The sequence below is a fragment of the Cyanistes caeruleus genome, chromosome 20, assembly GCF_971803275.1.
Source record: "Cyanistes caeruleus chromosome 20, bCyaCae1.hap1.1, whole genome shotgun sequence".
Lineage (NCBI taxonomy): Eukaryota > Metazoa > Chordata > Aves > Passeriformes > Paridae > Cyanistes > Cyanistes caeruleus.
In genome coordinates, this window is record NC_141720.1 from 4,604,036 (window position 1) to 4,622,312 (window position 18,277).

Below are 18,277 nucleotides of genomic sequence, written 5' to 3' on the forward strand. Positions count from 1 at the left end.
CCACACTGAGTACACCCTCCGGCGGTGTCCGGCCCCTCCCGCCGATGCCTGGTTCCCCGGTTCCCCGGTTCCCCGGCGACGGCCGCTCCCGCTACCGCGGCCCGCAGCCCCGTGACAGCGACGGAGCCCGGGCCCAGACGCGCCCGTACCGGCCCTCCAGGCCACACGCAGCCACCGCCCCGCCGCAACGCCGCGGCCGCCTCACCGAGAGACCGGCCCATCGCGGCCCATCCCTGCCCGGCCCTCCGCCCGGCCCCGGCCCCGCCGCCGCCGCCGCCCGCGCTCACCCGAACTCCACCTGCAGCGACACGGGCGCCGCCATCTTGGCGGCGGCGGGCGGGAGGGGCGGGCACGCGCGGCCACGCCGGAAGTGCCGCGCAGACTTCCGGTCCCGCCGTGCTGCGCCGGGGAGGGTGGGCCGGCCCTGTCCCTGTCCCTGTCCCTGTCCCTGTCCCTGTCCCTGTCCCTGTCCCTGTCCCTGTCCCTCTCCCTCTCCCTCTCCCTCTCCCTGTCCCTCTCCCTGCCCCTCCTGCCCCGGGCCCCTCCTGCCCATCCTCCCCGCTCCTGTTCCTCTCCCGGAGAAGCTCCCGCAGTGCCGGGGCGCGGCGCGCAGCGCGGCCCGGGCCCCCAGGTGGTGTTATTTTAAAATACCGATTTCTGCACCAAGTTCAAGCTTCGCCGTGCAGGGAACTCCCTTCACGTGCTCAGAACCACTCACAGGGCCCAGTGCGCTCAGAGCACTTGGGCTGCGCAAAAGCAGGAGCTGCGAACGAGTTTCCCAGCGGGGGTTTCCCAGCAGCAAAACTGCTACAACACAAGAAGTTCCACCTCAACATGAGGACGGTCTTTCCATTGAGGGTGGCAGAGCGCTGGAACAGGTCCCCAGGGAGGGCGTGGAGTCTCCTTTTCTGGAGACATTCCAACCCCACCTGGACACGTTCCTGTGTCACCTGCTCCAGGTGACCCTGCCTTGGCAGAGGGGTCAGACTGAATGATATCCAGAGGTCCCTCCCAACCCTACAGTTCCGTGATTCTGTGATGCCAGCTTGCTGCCTCGCAGCTTGTCGGGATGGTGGGGGACCAGAAACAGCTGGGTGATGCTAAGGACAGCTCCTGTCAGCACCAGGAAGATGCAGTTCTACATCGGGGGTGGCTGTTCAGCATCTCCTCCTGCTCGGGCAGCCCCTGCCAGCCAGCACATCCCCACGGCGCCAGGCACCCCCAGCACAGCGTTAAACAACGCGGCTCACATCTGTCGCCTGTTTGTTTTCCCCTCTTGTCCCCAGAGAAGGCCCGTGTACACAGGCAGAACGCAGCCATGGCGGTGACAGCTGGGCTGTGCTTCTCCCCCACAACATGGAGCTGCACTGGTAGAAAAACTGCAGCCCCTTAGCCCTCCCTCCACTCAGCGGAGGGTTTGGGTTTAAAAAATACATGTACATGTGCACACATGCACATAGAAATGTAATAGCTATGCATATACATGATGCATTATGTGTAAGGGGCATAAATTTACACAGACAGATTGCTCTTCGTTTATGCTAACGGGGGTCAGAGTATGCCTAACCCCGGGAGCAGAAGGTGGTGGTGTTTGTAATGGCCTTTTGTTCTCTGAGGAGATCATTCTCTGGGCTGGGCCCCAGGAAAGGCTGGTCCCTCCAGCAGATGAATGCTGCTGTCGCTGCCGGGGTTACATGATGGCAGAGCCGTGAAGCTGTTGACCGTGGTCTTCATCCAAAAATTCCATGTGGATTTTATATATCTCTAAATCCTAAGGCTTTTGAGTATCTTGAAGATACAGCCCAGGATGGAATTGTATGAAAAAGCGGCTGAGGAAAGAAGCCTTCGACAAAAATCTTTACTTCAGAAATGAGTGAAACGTTCTGTGTTCAAAGGATCTGGTAATTCCAGATCTGTGTTTGTAGTTATGGTTTTATATGAGCTATTCTTCTTGCTCCCAGAAATCATTTATGAGGCCAAATAAAAGCAGAACTAGCTCCTAAAAGAATCTTGATTCCTGACTTACACAACAAAATGGTACAGATTTAGTGTTAGTACCTCCCTGGAAAAACAAAAATAAATTACAAGAAAGGGCACAGTAATCATAAGTACCAGTTTGGCTCATTGAAACATTCAAAGCTGGTTACTGTTAACAATTTTCCTGGACAAAGAGTGACCACATGAGGATTAAGGGGACGTTTTTATGGACATTTTGTGCTTGGGAGAGGAATGAGTCCTGTCTCTGTGCTGCACAGTGAAATCAGAGCACCACAAATTCTCTGGGATATGTTTGGGATGGGAAAACTATGCACGCAATCTCCTCAAGAAAACATAGCTGGAGTGCTGTAAACATGGATGGTGGTGGATAACCAGGTACATAAAACCCGAGTTGCTGTGGTGCTCTCTCGGGTTACTGGGGCAGGAGGCTCCGGCTGCTCCCGCTCCCCTCCCACAAAGCCAACTGCAAAGGGAACAGGTTGGAAATTGAGCCTGGCAATGAAGAGAGGTTAATTTCTTTTGTCTCATTCCCATCTTCTGTCTTTTTTCCTGCCATTTGCACACCTTCTTTCTCTCCTTGAGTGCAGAAGGAACATGCCTCCATTTCCCCACTGAGGGTTTATACTGGAGGAAACGTTTAAGTCGCCATCACATCCTAGAGGGAAGCGTAATTTATAAATACAGCAGGGCCTAGCACTACGAGGAAACATTTTATCAGAGAGCCCCGAACTGACGATTCAATTATTTTTCAATAAAACATCAGGGGAATGCGCAAACAGCTGCTCGCATCCTTCCACACAGCAAGTCAAACTTCAAGGGGAACAATAGCTGGCGAAAGGGGAGCCATCGTGGAGGCGGTGACAATGGGTTTCCTTACTCGGGGCTTTGTTTGATTTCCCCGTCTCAGTTTTGAACTCCCTCCGCCGGAGAAAGGCGAGGGGGTAGGACGGGGAGAGAGGGAAGCAGGCAGAGGGGAAGGAGGGTCAGTGGGAGTTAAAGCCTTTTGCAGCCTTTCTCTCCCATTCATGTGGTAATTGGGTGTCAAGCAGAGATCAGTAAGATGGAGCCCGGCCTCTGTGCCCGGGTTAAACTGCAGCAGAAAGAAAGCGGGAGCTGAACCGATGGAGGCCTGAATGTCATTAGGGCGGGAGGAAGCGCCTCTCCCCCGGGAGCCCTTCTGCCGGGGTGCTGGGCTGGGGGGGCCGCTTCCCATTCAGGGCATCCCTGAAAGCGGCCAGACAAAGCGGGAGGGCGTCCGAACAATGCCGCACCCCCGGCTCTGCCTTCAATAGGGAGCTCTAAACAGGCGTTTAACCTTCAGAATAGCTGAAAGTGATACTCAAAGCTGAGGGGGTGGCTCGCCCGCCGCTGTTAGCCTCTTCCTGCGGCCGAGCCGGCGGCCACTTGGATGGCCGGGGGCAGGAGGAAGGCTCTCACTGCCCTCGCTTCCTCAGGCCCCTTGGCACAGCGCTGCGGGTGTGCCGGGCCCCGTGCAGGTCGTGGGAGATGTCACCTCCAGGGCAGGATCAGGCCACAAATCCTGCCTGGGCTGGCAGGGTGCTGGGGGCCCTGGGAAGGCTGCTCCGCACCCTCAGGGATGGGACTAGAGGAAGGCAGGGCTGTAACAAGGAGTGGGGGGGGGATGCGGCACAGTAGGGGTCATATCCCACGTCACAAGGCTGGGATCATTTGTCAAGGGATCAGGGAAGATCTGGGCAATGACCCACATCCTGAGCAGGAATATGTCCTGGACTCGGATAGCATCACCATCGCCTGCAATTCCTGGTGTTTCCAGCCTGTACTGTGTGATCTTAACTGACCGAAGCTCTCACAGAGCCTGGCCTGCCACCATTTGTGCTTGTGTATGGACTTGTAATGAACCAGGAGAAAGGCAGTTCAAATCCAAGGTTAATTTGGAAAGTGGGATTTGCCACTGAAATGGGCCAGGCTCAAAGAAAGCAGAGCAGGATCCATCCCTGTTCCCTGAGCCTCACTCAGCTGCACAGTCCAGCCATCCTGTGCTGGCCAGGAGCTCAGCAGCAAACAGCCCTAAGGATATTCTCTTCCCTTCTGCAGCCTCTCTGCTTTGAGAAGGAAAGGTGTTTTCCCTTCCCTCTTAGACAGCATGATGAGATCTTCACAGACCATCATTTTGTGGAATCCTTGGCCACACAGTCCCTTCAAACTGGAGGGAGAAGCCACTCCTGGCCCTGCTCCTGGTTACACTGGAACCACTCAGGGGAATCAAGTATTTCCATTTCTAAAGGGTGCACCAAAGGATAGTCTCTTCTTTAGTCCAGAATATTTCCCTGTCACTGCTTAAAGGCAAAGGCAGCTCCCCAGCGTGCAGAGGAGTAGGCAGCTGTCATTGTTTGGGAAGGCTCCGGCACACCAAGAGTGCCAGGAGGAGGCTGGAGAGATGCAGCGTTAAAGATTGTTAAAGACTTTCTCTGCAGCAGAAATTAATTTCAGCCAGAAAGGTTCTGAGCAACTTGCAAAGCCCCCATCTCCATTAAGACTAAAATACACTCCAATTTTGCATAGTCAGCATGGCCTGGCTGTGCTGGACCTAGAGCAGATCTGAAAGTTGCCACATTTTTTGTCTTGATATGTTGTCACTGTGCAGGACACAGGGTCTGGGAGAAGTGTCATCTCCATGGGGAACAGTACATTTGGTGTGTAAAGCTCTTTGGCTTTGCTTAAATTAGCAGTTTGATAATAACCCTGGAAAGGATTTTAATGTTTTCTTAACCTCATGCAAACAGAATTTTAAGTGTTTTAATTAAAACAGAACAATACCTCATACTTTATGTATAGGACTTTTATCTACATGCAGCTGTTGAGCCAGACTAGTGCATTGATCAAAGGGGAGGGATGTCTCACAAGGTGTCTCTAATCATAGAGGATTCAATTAGGCTCTTCCTTAAAACTGCACAAATAAAAAGATATTTGAAAAAATCAGACTATGATTAAATACTGGCTACTTCATTCCCAATACCTCTCTGCTGGAAGTGTTGTGTCTCAGCATTGATCCCAGGCTAGCACCACACCTGCACTTGTATTTCTGGGCCAAGAGCTGCAGAGACACTTGCACATAAACTTTGTTTTTCCAGAGGAGCTGGGACTTTAGAAAGGCCCCAGGATTTCAACCCAAAGCTGACAGCCAGCGGAAAACCTCTAATTGGTGTAGCTGTGTGTTTCAGGGAATCTTGAAGCACTGCCAAGTGCGATACAACCTTCCTCAGTCAGGACAAACACAGCGCCAGTGGTGAATGGTCCCGGGCACCAGATCTCCAGAGGGGACCGTCGCTGAGCAGAGGGGCTCCTTTGAGCCTAGCTCAGAGCTGTGAACACACCTCCCTGGGGCTCCCCTCTCCCTGGGAAACCCTCTGGCACAGAGGTGTGTGTGGCACGTGCACGCCCCAGCCCCCTGGCACAGCCCTGCAGATCTCTGCTATCAATGGGCTGTGTACCACAGCCCTCCATGATGTCTGCTGAGCTCTTTCCAGTGACTCAGCACGTCCCATCTACCCAGAGCAGGAGCTCTCACCTCGGGGGGTGCTCATCCTGCTCCTCTTGCCTGCATCGTGCAGCTCCCCCTCCTCACAGACAGCCTGAAATACAGAGCTTGGGGTGAGTTCCCAGCTATGCTCCAGCCAGGGCCCAGCTCCTGACTTGTGTTGGCACCAGCAAGGGCTACATCCTCTTCCTCTCACAGGACTATAATTCCCACCCATCTCCAAAACCCAACGTTGCAAGCCAGTCTGCATTTGTATGGGCTCACTTGCAAACAAGTAACAGCCATACATCCCTAAGCTTCCGAAGCTGTTCACATCTGCGTTTAACAGGCTGTGCCCTGAATGCATAATTTGCTTTTTTTTAACCTACCCTGCTCTCAGACAGACAGAAACACAGCACTGAATTTTGCCCTCCAATCCCTCTTTCTTCAGCATAGCCATCTCCTCCAGGGAGGGAGTACAGTCCCCCTGTATCCTCCTCTACTACTCCAAACCATCCGTCTCCAGACGGCCACCCCCAGGTCTGACTTCAGGAAGGCCAAGCTTTTCCTCATTGCCTTTAGCAGAAGGCTGGGTGAGGCCCGGTGGTTCAGGTTGCTGCCCACCACCCACCTGGCACAGCTCGGAGATGTCACTGTGCCCAGGTCTCCAGCCAGGAGCCCAAGCACGGTGGTCACCAGTGCCTGGGACTGTCGCTGGCCTCACACCCAGCACCATTATCCGTATCCAAAACTTCCTCTCCACCTCAGGCACCCACCTTGCGTGGGTAACCCCCCTGCTCCAACACCCCACACTTGCAGGGCTCTGAGCACCGCGAGGGCTGTGAAAGCCCGGGGAGCGTGTCCCCCAAAGGGAGGCGTTTGCCGAGCCCAGCCTGCCCTCCTCCGGTGGCTGCGAGTGGAACAGGGCCCACAAGTGGCAGCAGAGCACCTGCAGAGCCACCACTGCTAAGGCAAAGCCACCACTGCTTGAGGGCTGAGCCCCCTGGGTGCTGCAGCACTGTGGGGGTGACATCTGTTTTCCACCGGCTGCTTTGGGACAGAGGCTTGTGAGTGTCCAGGGGACTGATAAACTAAAATTAAAGCTTCCAGCTTAGAGATGCTGGAGAGGACACCCACTTGAACATGTGCAAAAGTGAAGTTGGTATATAAAGGATGCAAATTTCCAACACTTTTCTCATGCTGTGTTTCACCAGGCAACACATTTCGCTCAGGCTCATGGAAGACATTTGTCCCTCATACCAAGATACCTCATACCAACTTCTCCTCTCACCAGGGTTGGATGCAGAAGGTCAAAAAGATGGTTCTGACAGCAAGGGAAGTGGAATGGCTACCAACAAATTTGTATGCAAGGGCAGAAATAAGCTGGGAAGTTCAGCATGGACAAACACAGAGAGAAGCAGCAGGAAGAGGAAATAAAGAACAGGAGAGGAGTGGAAGAGCCACATGTCCCAGGGTAAACAGGGAGAATTGGGCCAGAGCAAATTGGGATGACAATGCTGAGGACAGAACAAGGAAAAACTGTGTGTGGAGAGTTAGTGGAGGAAACTGGGGAGGGTCTGATCAACATGTGTTCACACAGCCATTAAATCCAGCAGCAGGGGCTCGCTCCCCTGCTCTAAGATGAGCCAAAATGCACACAGGAGGTGATGCTCTGGAGTGGCAGTTCCCAAACCAGCACAGTCCCCCACCTTCCCTCACAGAGCAGGACTGTACAAGGAAGAGGTAGGAAACACCAGCATAGACCCATACTTGTGTTTAATTGTGAGACCAGGACGGACTGGGGCACGCAGGTACATTGGTGTGGAAGCACAGCTAGAAGAGCAGACACACCCTGCCCCTCACAAAAGACAGGTGTCATTTTAAGGAGTAATCCTGCTAAAAGCATAAAAACAAATTATTAAAAAAAAAACAACCAAAAAACAACCCAACCCAGAGTTTTCTCTGGAAGAGAAATTTCTGCATCTTTTCTGAGAACTGGAATCAAACATCTCTGCTGAGGCTGTTTCATGTCAGACACAACATGGGGAATTCACATAGCACAAGTCAGGTGTTTCACACAGACATTTCAGTTCAGGCCCCTGCTCCAGTGCTGGAGACAGGGAGGGCTCTTTTGGGAAGGGATGCAGAGCACATGAAGTCAGGCTCTCACAGAGGCCACTCTCCAGAGGACGTTCTCTCCCCAGGCAAGTTACCTTCTGAATACATCTAAGCAAAGGCAAACTTGGCCCTTCTTCCCACTCTCCCATTTGCTTTCTGCAAGGAAGAAGGTCCACAAAACAATGCTGCATCCACAAAAGATGGAAGTAAAAAACCCAGAGAGGTGTCCACAGGATAGTAGGATTTGCTCATGTCCTCCACCATGGAGCAAGGCCACAAAGACATTTACAGCTGCATCCATGCTGGAAGATGAGCATCAGCCCCATCCCCAGAGATGAGCATCCCATCTCCCTGAGAGAGAAAAGGATTCTCCAAGAGAGGACAGGTCTGGGCTATCCCTCCACCTACTGCACAAACCCGGGACACATTCAAAAGTACAGACAATAAATTAAGATTAACAAAAAAAAAAAAAAAAAAAAAGCGTGTATTATATATATATATATATACACACACACATATATATATATATATATTTTTTTTAATATAATATGATGTGCGTGTGATTGTGAAAAATAGAAATGTCATCCCCAGGAGAGAGAACGACATGGCAGAAACACACCCCTGTCCCCCTCCTGAGCCAAACACTACCCTGCTCCCCTGATTCACAGCAGACACACAACACCAGCAGGGCTGAGCAGAGGGAAGGGTTGCGCCTGGCACCCACCTTCCCTGTGCCAGCTGGGTCCCTGTGCCAAGGAGGAGCTGGCTGCTTGGTAGAGGAGTGGGGAAGACCCCAGCACTGGTCCCTTCATGGCCTTCACAAGGAAGGGTTGTTTCAGGCAGGAAAAGGTAGGGAAAGACAGGAAAAGCGAAGCGGAATGGTAGGGGCACCCCACCCCTCCTCAACTGGCCAGGGCCCTGCCCCTCCCATGGCATCATGGCATGGGACCACCACCACTGTACCAAGTAGAAAATAAAGCCATAATGAGTCAATGCTTTGGTATGTGACCATCCCCCTCCCCCCAATCCCCTCTGTGCTCCCCCCAAACCCTTATCTGTAAAACCTGTCAAATAAAATTTCTAGCGTGCCTTTTATATCACTCCGTGAACCTTTCCTTCCCCAGTGCCTGCCTTGCCCCCTCTCCCCAGCAGGATTTGGGAGGTGCCTTGCTTGAGCCCCACCAGTTACAGCTTCTGGTCTCCCGACTGGATTCTGCTGAACGCTGCCTGGTCCAGTGGCAGGTAACAGCCTTGCCTGGAGTCCAGAAAATACAACCTGTCCTTCACCAGCGTGGGGTCAAAGCCCTGCTTCCGCAGCTCCATCTTCTGGAACTTGTAAGTGCCTGGAATGGGGAGAGAAGGAGAAGTAAGGACTCACTGTCCATACATACTTCCACCTATGTTGCTTCAGACCCAGCCTTGCTTCCCCATGCCTCAAAACCACCTGAGGAACTGGCCAAGGGCTCTGTGGGGCAGAGGCTCCATCCTCACCCTACAGACTCATCTCTGTAACCAGGTTTTCCCCTCCCAGGCTCCCCCAGCTCCATGTCCAGTGTGAGCGTGCATGCCATGGCTTACTTGTCTTGGAGACCTCGTGCAGGAACCGCAGGAAGACGGGACGTGCATAGAGTGGCAGGGCCTTTTTCAGCTTGCTGGAAAAGTCTTCTAGGTCACAGGAGTTCTCTGGGTCAGCGATGGCTGCCATTCCTGCCTTCCCTTCAATCCCTAAGAGGCAGAAAACAAAGAGCACTCAGACACACTGTCCCTGTAGCATCATCTCCCCTCTGCCCTGCATCAGCAAGACCCTGCCTTGTACTGAAGCACTGGCATGTCCAGCTGTGTCACTGCTGTGTCATCGCCCTGTGGCCAGGGCTGCCACTGACACCCTAAGGTCACAGTCATGGCCAGAAAGGACACAGGGTCCTTACAAACCAACCAGAATCAGACCAAAGCTTAAGAGAGTGAGGAAACCCTCTGGTTCCTGCTTAGCCACACCTCTTGTCCCTCTTCCCAGCTCACCCACAGGGAGCCTCAGTCTACCCTCTTGTCAAAGGACACATCAATCTGGACATGCAGGACATGTTCACACTAAAGTCTTGGAGGCCTGCCTGCCTCTCCTGATTGTCCACTTCCCTCTTAGCTACCTGGGACCTCCACACCATAAACCACCACGTCCGTCAGGTTGAGGATGCGGCTCAGCGTTCCCTCCACCTCCGTGGTGGAGACGTTCTCCCCTTTCCATCGGAACGTGTCCCCGGTGCGGTCTCGGAAGTACATGTAGCCATATTTGTCCATCACCAGGACATCCCCTATTGAAAAGCAATGAGTAGGCAAAAAAATGAGGTGTCAGTTAGAAGCAACCCTGGGGCATATCAGGGCAGTGCTGCTACCCTGGAAGAGTCCCCACTCCCACACAGGTGCCTTTTTCCTCCACTCCCAGCAGACAGAGGGGTCCTGCTGCCCTCACCTGTGAGATAGGCAGCATCCCCTTTAGTAAACACATCCCTGGCAATCTTCTTGTTGGTGGCTGACTGATTCAGGTAACCATCGAAGTGCTGCAGGGGATTGCTCCTGACAATGCGACCCACCAGCTGCCCTGGCTCCCCTGCAGTGAAAAGAGGGGATGAAGTGGGGAAACACCACCTCCCCATCTCCCAAGAAGAAAGGTGTCTAATGGGGTTGATGTGGTTTAACTAAGCAGAGACAAATCCAGGGATATTATTGTGAAGTATCGTGGACCACTCACACTCACACAGGGCTGAGGAGATTTTATCCCTGCAGCTGTCCTCACCTGGTTTGCAGCTGATACAGACACCATCTGGTCCCCGGATCAGCTCCATAGTGTCTTCATCCACCTTCACCAAACCAATGGGGTACACACCTGGTAGGATCCTGCTGTTGAAGCCACATGACCCAACCTAGAACAGAAAAAGCTCAGAGCGCTGGGTAGCGAGGACATTTGTCCCACCTGAACCCATGTAGCCAGTTGTCCATCAGCAGGACATCCCCTATTGGATGTCCACATTCCCAGGACATCACAGAGGTGGCACCACACAACAGCCAAAACCCCTCTGGGTGGATGGCAACCCATGCCAAAGAGCAAACAGCCCATTTGGGTTTCCAACCCTGCCCAGGCCAGCTGTCACCCTTTGGGACATGAAGGAGGATTGTGGGGCCTTACATTGCCATCAAAGTTTCCCAGGCTGCAGTTGCACTCAGTGGCCCCGTAGAACTCGGCCACCTGGGCGATGCCAAAGCGGGCCATGAACTCCCTCCAGATGGAGGCCCGCAGCCCATTGCCCACGGCCATGCGCACCCGGTGCTGCCGCTCCGTGTTCTGGTATGGCTGGTTCAGCAGGTAGCGGCAGATCTCCCCGATGTACTGCACAATCTGGGAGAAACAGAGAAGGAAGACTCACTAGGGGACCCCTCTGCCAGGCCCTGGGTTGTCTGAGGTTTCTTCAGGGCAGGAAGGAATGGCACAACACACCCAAAGTTTGCTAAAGAGTCTGCAGTAATAAAGAGAAGTTCTGCAAACTCATCCAGCCTGTCCTTCCCTGGTTAACACACCTCTCCAGCTGTGAAACCCATCCACTATCTCCTGGCTAATGCTAGAATATGAAGAGGACATACAGAGTTACCAGCCCAGGTGGGAAAGGACACAGCCCCACCACCGAAAGGTGGTTTGGAAAAACAGAACCAATCCAGGCATCCCCCACTTCCAGAGCTGGGCTCTCCCCAGCATGGCACAGACCCCCAGGCTTCACTGCCCACTTCCTGCTGCTCCCTTGCCCCACAGCCTCACCGTGCAGTTGTATTTCACGCAGTCCTCCCAAAAGTGTGAGGCCGAGAACTTCTTGCGGATGACAACCGTCATGCCCTGCAGCAGGCACTGCCCAATCCCCACGATGTTCCCTGCAGAGAGGCAGCCAGGAAAGCCCTCAGTCCCCAAACACCTCCAACCCAGCCCACCTAGGGGAAGAACTGGCAGGGCAAGGCAGAGGCCATGGCTGGCTCACAGCAGTGGGGGTTCACCCAGCCAAAGCCCCCAGGACCGCAGGCACATGGGAGGAGACACGTGGCAGTAACGTGTAGGGCAGCACTTTGCACCTAAACATCCCTGCATGTTTCAGCCAGCCAGGCAGGCACTGCTTCCCCCTCCCCTAGACTTTCCCCCCAGCAGCAATAAGCAACAGATATTCCAAAACCAGGGTAGGATAATGCCCTACCCACACACTCCCTGCTCCAAAGGTCAGCCAGATCGATTCTTGGCTTCCAGGGAAAAAGCAGAAAAAGCCTCAGTCACACACTGCAAGCAGCAGTCTCATCCTCCTCAACATGGAGATCACAGCCACTCCAGCCTTCAGCCCGAGCCCTGGGCTTGGCTGAGGGAAGAGCCAGTCCCAGGATGCCAGGCTCATGGCACATGTTACCTGCAGCATGGTAGAGCGGGAGGCAGTCGTACATCACATCATCGGACCTCATCCGAAAACCGTAAAAAACTAAGCTGGACATGCGGAAGTACCTGAGGGGAGGGTGAAAAGGCTTGTCAGGAGCAGGGTCAGGGGTGCTGTGCTATGACAGGACAGAGCTCAGCCCCATCCTCCCTGAGCCCCTGCCCACAGCCTTACCGGCAGTTAACCACAATGGCAGCCTTGGGCAGCCCCGTCGTGCCAGAGGTGTAGATGTAGAAGAGTTTATCTGGGGAGCAATGAGGAGACAGGGTCACATTCCCAATCTAGGAGCTAGGTGAACCAGGAGAGGGGGACAAGCAAAATTTAAATACTCTACTTGTGCCAGCTGAGCCAAAACTCTCATGTAACAATACCATGAACATGCTGGGATCACCCTGGGCAGATCAGGTTTGTCAGACACTTGGAGGGTATGACAGGATATTGCTCCACACAGGGCTGGTCTTCCAACACTGGAGTAAGACCCACCCCAAACACTCCTTGCCATCAGCATACCCAGCAGTCTTGACAGAGTGGTAACCAGCTGACCCTCAAAATCACCACCACAAGTCTGGCCCCAAGAGCTGACCACATACCAAGAAAGCCCTTATTAGGGGGAGCTGGCTGGTGTCGCTGGGCCATCTGCAGGAGGGGGTCCAGGTGTTTTGCACCAGGAAGCACAGATTTAGGATTTTCTTCCCCGGACCAGAAGAGATGGATGGATTTATCCAGGGAGGGCTGCACTTCCTGCATTGCTGCAAAAGTAAAGAGGGGAGCTGGAGAAAAGCAGCAGGGTGGCTACAGCACAGAGACCCCCTGTGTTCCCACAGTCTGAGGGGACACCCTGCCCCAGGTAGCAGTACTCCCATTGTGCTTGGCGGAGTCCCCAAAGGGCTCCCATCCCAGGCAGATGTTGTTCCCATGATTAACAGATGCTGGGGCCACAGCCCAGACCTCTTCAGGGACCAGAAGTTCCTGTTTTCCACCCTTCCCCATCCAAAACCTCTTTGGTGCCAAGAGGTCTGTTGACACCTTCAACCTCAGAGGTGTGGGCTGAAACACACAAGGAGCTGGATGGATGCCGCAGGTGCTGCAGGGATGTCGCAACAGCCATGGAGAGCAAAGGGAGGCTCCTCCCGTGCAGTGGGGCAGGCCCAGCCCAGCCTAGGTGTCCATGCTGGGAATGGACATGAGAGACATCATACCCTCAGGCTGGCCTGTTTGGGAGGCAGACAGCACTGCACTCCAGATCCTGCCCAGTGTCCAAAGGAACCAACAACAACAAAAAAGCCAACCCCAAATCTAATTTCTGGATAATTCCAATGTCCACCCTCTTCCAGATCTCTGTTCTGTGACGGGCAGGAAAGGAACACTGAACCCACTGACCAGGCACACCTCCCTCCAGTCCAAAGCACTCCCAAAACATCTGCCAGCCCCTCACCTTCCATCATTTCCACCCCAAACACCACAGCTTTGGAGCTGGAGATGGTGATGCAGTGCAGCAAGGCCTCCAAGCGCAGGTGGGAATTCACAAGGGCTGTCTCCACCCCGATCTTGGCCAGGCCGAGCCACAGCCCCACGTACTGATTGCGGGACTCCATGAAAAGCGCCACCACGTCACCCGAGCGGAAGCCTTGGCTGTAGAAGAAATTGGCCACCTGGTTGGAGTACTCATCCAGTTGACGGAAGGTCCAGCTCTCGCCTGTGCCTTGGAAGATCAGTGCTGTCTTCTCTGGATACTTCCTTGCGGTCTTCTGGAAGATCTTGGCAATTGTGTTCTTCTCCCTCACGTGCTTCCATACCTGCCACTTCACCCTCAACAGGACCAGCCCCGTGCTGCCAAAGGAAGAGGAGCAAGAGGGCAGCTGCTCAGTGACCCCTGCATTCCTCCAGCAAAGCCAGCACAGCACAAGGACCTTCCAAGGAGCTGCAACAGCCCAGCACTTACACCAGACCCCACTCTAGGTCAGCAGCAGCTCTCAGTGCTCCGCTGAGCAGTGTGCACGTAGGCAGAACACATCTGCAAAGATGCTCATAGCCAGGGACTGATGGAGGCCAGGGAGATGTGTTATGTGACAGGGATGTCCTCGATCAAAGGGGCATTTTTGAGCCTCAGGTGCTCTCCAAGAGCACCAAGACCACCACTCCCTCCCCCACAAATCCTTGTCAGGAGCTGGCACAGCCTGATACCAACTCAGAATAAACCCTGCACAGGGGCCTGGTGCTACACCAGCAGCTTTAGGGACAGGGTAAAGTACAAGGACAATCAATAGACTTTGAGCTCAGCTGAAATCTATCCTTCTTGGGAAGTTTGCCTGAGAGTTTGGAGTCACCCGGACATGGCAGAGGGAGCTCTCCTTCCAGCCAGGCCAGGTGCCAGCAGAAACCCAGGCTGTGCAAGGAGTCAGGGGCTGTGCTCACATATACACATACACCAAAGCAGAGCAGAGGGCCGGGGGTGGGTGGAATCCATGGCACCCATGGGCCATCCCAGACAGGACACCTACGTGATGTCCCTTGGTAATGTCTTGAGGAATATGAGGAAGAAGTCCCATCCACCAGATGCCAGGTAGAAGACGAAGAGAGCAGGGATGGCCTGGGCCCAGGACAGTTCCAGAGTGACCCTGAAGAACAGCAGCACAGCTGCAAAAGCAGCCAAACGCAGCATCATGGCCTGCGGGGAGAGAGAAACCACGGCCATCAACCCACGCACACTGGACCTGCTGATAACAATCCCATGGGTGTGGGATGCCTGAGCAGCCCCCAGTTTCCTGGATGAGGTCCCTGAGTCATCAGTCCTCCTGGCAGTGAGGATGTAACCCAGCAGCCCAGAGCTTCCAGAGGTGTAACTTTATCTGGCCTTGGAGATGGCCTCCAAATGAGCCATCAGCACGGCGCTGCTTGGTGCAAGAGCCCGGCCATTCCCACCTGGGGAGCCACATCCTGCACACCAGCCAGGGGTCTGGCCACGCCCCAGCAACATGAGATGCAGGATAAAGTCACTTCTATGGATGTGTGAGCTAAGTCATGGCAGGAGACCTTGTAGAGATGATTGGAAGCCTGCACTCTACCACAGAATCCCTCTGTTCTCAAAATCCAGAGTCTCCCAGGCCCCAAGCACGAGCTCTCCTGCATGCCTGGCTCCAGGACAGCCATCGCAGCTGTTGGAAGAGCACAGCTTCACGTGCTCCACAACACAGTTCAGACAGAATCAGGGACAGGAAACTCAGTTCTTTGAGCTCTGTTTGTGTTTGCAAACCATCATGTTGGCGGGCAGTTTCCTGGCCTGGCTAGGCTGGAGACACAGCCAGAGCAAGTCAGGGATGAGGCCAGGCTGGAGTGGGCAGAACGGGGGCTGTCGCTGCTGCCAGGAGTGCCCAAGGCCCCTGCCCCATTCCCTGGGGACAGTGACTCCGTCTCTGGTCCCTCCAAAACAACGTCTCTATCCCCAAACCAGACACACCCCACAAGTGGCTCTGAGATTCAGAGACGGTCATCTAGCAATGGCTCTTTTCAGTCAACAGCATTGGGAGGAGGAAAATGAGAGAGATGTGACCCTCACAGCTCCTAGATAAAACTGGCCCTTCCTGGCATGGACACAGGCCAAAGAGGAAGGAAACACTTGCATCATTTCCCTCTTGAAGATTGATTCCCTGCTCTGAAGCTGGAAGCCCTGCATGGACTCTTCTACTATTGGTGGGGCTGAGAGCCACACTTGTGGCTTTCCCTCTGCTCTGTGCACTCCCCCCAGATCCAAGGAGCTTCTGTGGATTTGATACCAGATTCCGGCAGGCGGGAAGCCAAGGCAGTGCCACACGGTCACTGTGTCCTGACATGAGTGGTAGCACCAGCAGCAGGCTGGGGGGCATCAGAGCACAAGACGCCACTCCCAGGTGTCCCCTGGAGACATTTTCCCACCCACAGCCCTTACCCTGAGATTCCCCCTTGTGCCAGTCTCCACCAACACCCAGCTCCCAGACCTGATGTCCCACAGCAGTGTCCCTCTGCCTTTTAGCAGGCCAGGACTCACTGTGATTTTTCCTGGGAGCCTCTCTTTGCATTTAAACAGGGCAACTTTTAGATCACCACCAAACTACAGTGCCTCAGCCGGGACCTGAGCCCTCGGCTAGAGCCTCACACCAGCCAGATGTGGGGAGGCAGCAGCGGGGGAGCCCCGCTCTGTGTGGGCAGCAAAGTGCTTCATCTCCCGCTTGAAGGCAAGGCAGGCTCAGGCAAGCCCCTGTTATCCTCCGCTCGTATCTCCACCTCACTCCGGCATCCCGGTGCCTCCTGCGGAGATAACCGGGGAGAGATTCCCTAGAGATACCCGCTGTGTCGCTGCCAGAGACCTCCAGCCCTGCGTTACAGATTCAGGTCTTGTCCAGCTGCATCAGAGAAAACGAAGCCCTGCCTGTGGCTCACAGCCCGCAGGCACCGATGCAAAGCGCGGGGATCCACCCGGGAGCACCGAGCCCGAGGAGGGCCCGGGAGCGGGTCACAGAGCGGGTGGCCGGGCTGAGAGAAGCCCCAGCGCTAATGGCACCTGGGAGGCACCTGTCCCCCACCTGCCCTGGGCAGGGACCCCCGCCTCACCCTCCCGAGGACCCCAGCGGGGAGGTGGAGCAGCGCTGTCCCAGCCCCATCACCCGATGCAGAAAGGCCGGGAGGGCCCCGCACCGGGATGCAGCCGGGCCCCGCCACCAGCCCCGGCCAGGCCCCGGAACCGCCCGGGCACAGCCGCTCTCGGCAGGGCGAGGGCCCGCGGCGCGCTCGGGGGGAGACCGGGGGACCGAGCGGTCCCGGCGCTTGCCACGCTGCCCCACGAGGAGCCCCGGTACCTCATGCGGAGACCGGCGGGGCGGAGGAACCCCGCTGCCGCCCGCAGGGCCGCGGCGCCTGATGGGGAGCCCGCAGGGCCGCCCGCGCGGAGGGAGCGCTGCGCCGCGGCGGCGGGAGCCGACGGACCGGCATGGGGACGATGGTGCCACGCTCTTACCGGACTCCGGGGCGTCCGCTGCGGCCCGGCCACCTGCACCGGGAGCGGGGCCCGCCCGATTCTGCGGCAGGGGCGGGGAGGGGCGGGCAGCGCGGGCCGCCGGGAGCTGTAGTCCCGCCCGGTGCACCGGCCCGGCCCCGCGGTGACGGACGCCGTGCCGGGGAACGGTGGCGCGGGCGGGGCGGGCGGGGCGCGGGGAAGAGGCGGTGAGGGCGGCGCGCCAAAGCGAGGGCTCTGTGGCGCAATGGATAGCGCATTGGACTTCTAGCGTGTGACGGGAGTCATTCAAAGGTTGTGGGTTCGAGTCCCACCAGAGTCGCATTTTGCCGCCGGGGCGCGGCGATCGCTCTCGGGGCTCGGCGGCTGCGGCGGGCCGGGGGCACCCGCGGCCGCCCCCGGGCGCTGCCGCCCCGCAGGGCCCTCCCGTCCTCGGGACAGCGCGGAGGGCGAGACCCGTTTTGGGAGCGGGGTCAGGGGCGGCCCGGGCAGCGGGGAAAACCCGGCCCCAGCAGGGAGCGTGCCCAGACACCCGTCCCAGCACTTCAGGAGTTACTGTTACGGGCATGGTGGAGCTGCCGCTTGCCCACAGCGAATATATCCTCTCCAAAAAAAGCACTTTCATTTTTCATTTCTGGTGTCTGCCCTCTCCACATCACCCTCTGCTTCCTCTACCGCCTTCTTTCCGCAGGCTCCTCAAGCGCTGGCTGCAGGAACAGGAGCCACAGAGACTGTCACTTGATCCGGCTGAGCAGATGCCGTTTAAAATTACACGATGTGCCATTTCTGTAGTGCTGGCACCAGCCCACTGAGCCACACGTGGCTGTGCGAAGGCGGCATCACCAACACTGACAGCCCGGACACTTCAAGGCCTCATTAAATAACCCAAAATGCAGCAAAAGCTTCTCTCACAGCCGTCATTTCCCACGTTTCCTTGGCTGCTGCTCCCAGTTCCTGGTAGCAAAATCTTTGCTGCCCTTTGGTTTATTCACCCCAAGGCTCTGACGTTTCTGGGTCATTTTAGAGGCAAATGTTTCTTTCATCTCGACCACTGCACTAGGACAACCCACACTGTGTTTTTCTGGCAGCTAAAGGATGTATTTATATGCTGTCTTTTAGTATCTGCTTGAAATAACTATGGGGGCCAAGGGAGGGTTTGGAGGAAAAACCCAAAGTCTGGCTTGCAGGGTGACAGAGAAGTCAGAAAAGGGGAGTCTG

The 18,277-nt window shown here is 55.6% G+C and overlaps 2 protein-coding genes and 1 non-coding gene across 4 annotated transcripts in view; 1 reads left to right on the forward strand and 2 right to left on the reverse strand.

Annotated features, from left to right (window-relative positions):
• Positions 1-7,431, reverse strand: part of URM1 (ubiquitin related modifier 1) — a 25,844-nt gene extending 18,413 nt beyond the window's left edge. Inside the window, exon 1 of the mRNA XM_086857959.1 lies at positions 288-7,431. Coding sequence (XP_086714085.1) covers positions 288-553 — 266 coding nt within the window. The 5' untranslated portion in view covers positions 554-7,431. The remainder of the gene's footprint in view (positions 1-287) is intronic.
• SLC27A4 (solute carrier family 27 member 4) lies at positions 7,257-17,231 on the reverse strand. 2 transcript variants are annotated; one of them, XM_086857958.1, is made up of 13 exons: positions 16,905-17,001; positions 14,574-14,740; positions 13,508-13,902; positions 12,663-12,821; positions 12,247-12,316; positions 12,049-12,140; positions 11,421-11,530; positions 10,797-11,006; positions 10,407-10,533; positions 10,083-10,220; positions 9,760-9,924; positions 9,194-9,340; positions 7,257-8,958 (listed from the first exon to the last, which is right to left on the reverse strand). In XM_086857958.1, the coding sequence occupies exons 2-13, from the start codon at positions 14,735-14,737 to the stop codon at positions 8,801-8,803; spliced, it is 1,935 nt and encodes a 644-aa protein (XP_086714084.1). In that variant the 5' UTR covers positions 14,738-14,740; positions 16,905-17,001; the 3' UTR covers positions 7,257-8,800. The 2 variants fall into 2 exon arrangements, with proteins under 2 accessions (XP_086714084.1, XP_086714083.1); XM_086857957.1 differs by lacking the exon at positions 16,905-17,001 and adding an exon at positions 17,063-17,231 and having other exon boundaries at positions 8,699-8,958.
• A 61-nt stretch (positions 17,232-17,292) lies between these two features.
• Positions 17,293-17,381, forward strand: TRNAR-UCU (transfer RNA arginine (anticodon UCU)). The gene is given in 2 exon segments: positions 17,293-17,329; positions 17,346-17,381. It is a non-coding gene; the product is annotated as a tRNA-Arg (tRNA).
• The last annotated feature ends 896 nt before the right edge of the window (positions 17,382-18,277 follow it).

Coding starts and splice junctions, on each gene's coding strand:
- SLC27A4 (XM_086857958.1), bottom strand. CDS start 14,737: ATGATGCTGCGTTTGGCTGCTTTTGCAGCTGTGCTGCTGTTCTTCAGG. Junction 13,903..14,573: donor ACATTACCAAGGGACATCAC/GTAGGTGTCCTG, acceptor TTCCTTTGGCAG/CACGGGGCTGGTCCTGTTGA. Junction 12,317..12,662: donor CCCTAATAAGGGCTTTCTTG/GTATGTGGTCAG, acceptor ATTGCTCCCCAG/ATAAACTCTTCTACATCTAC.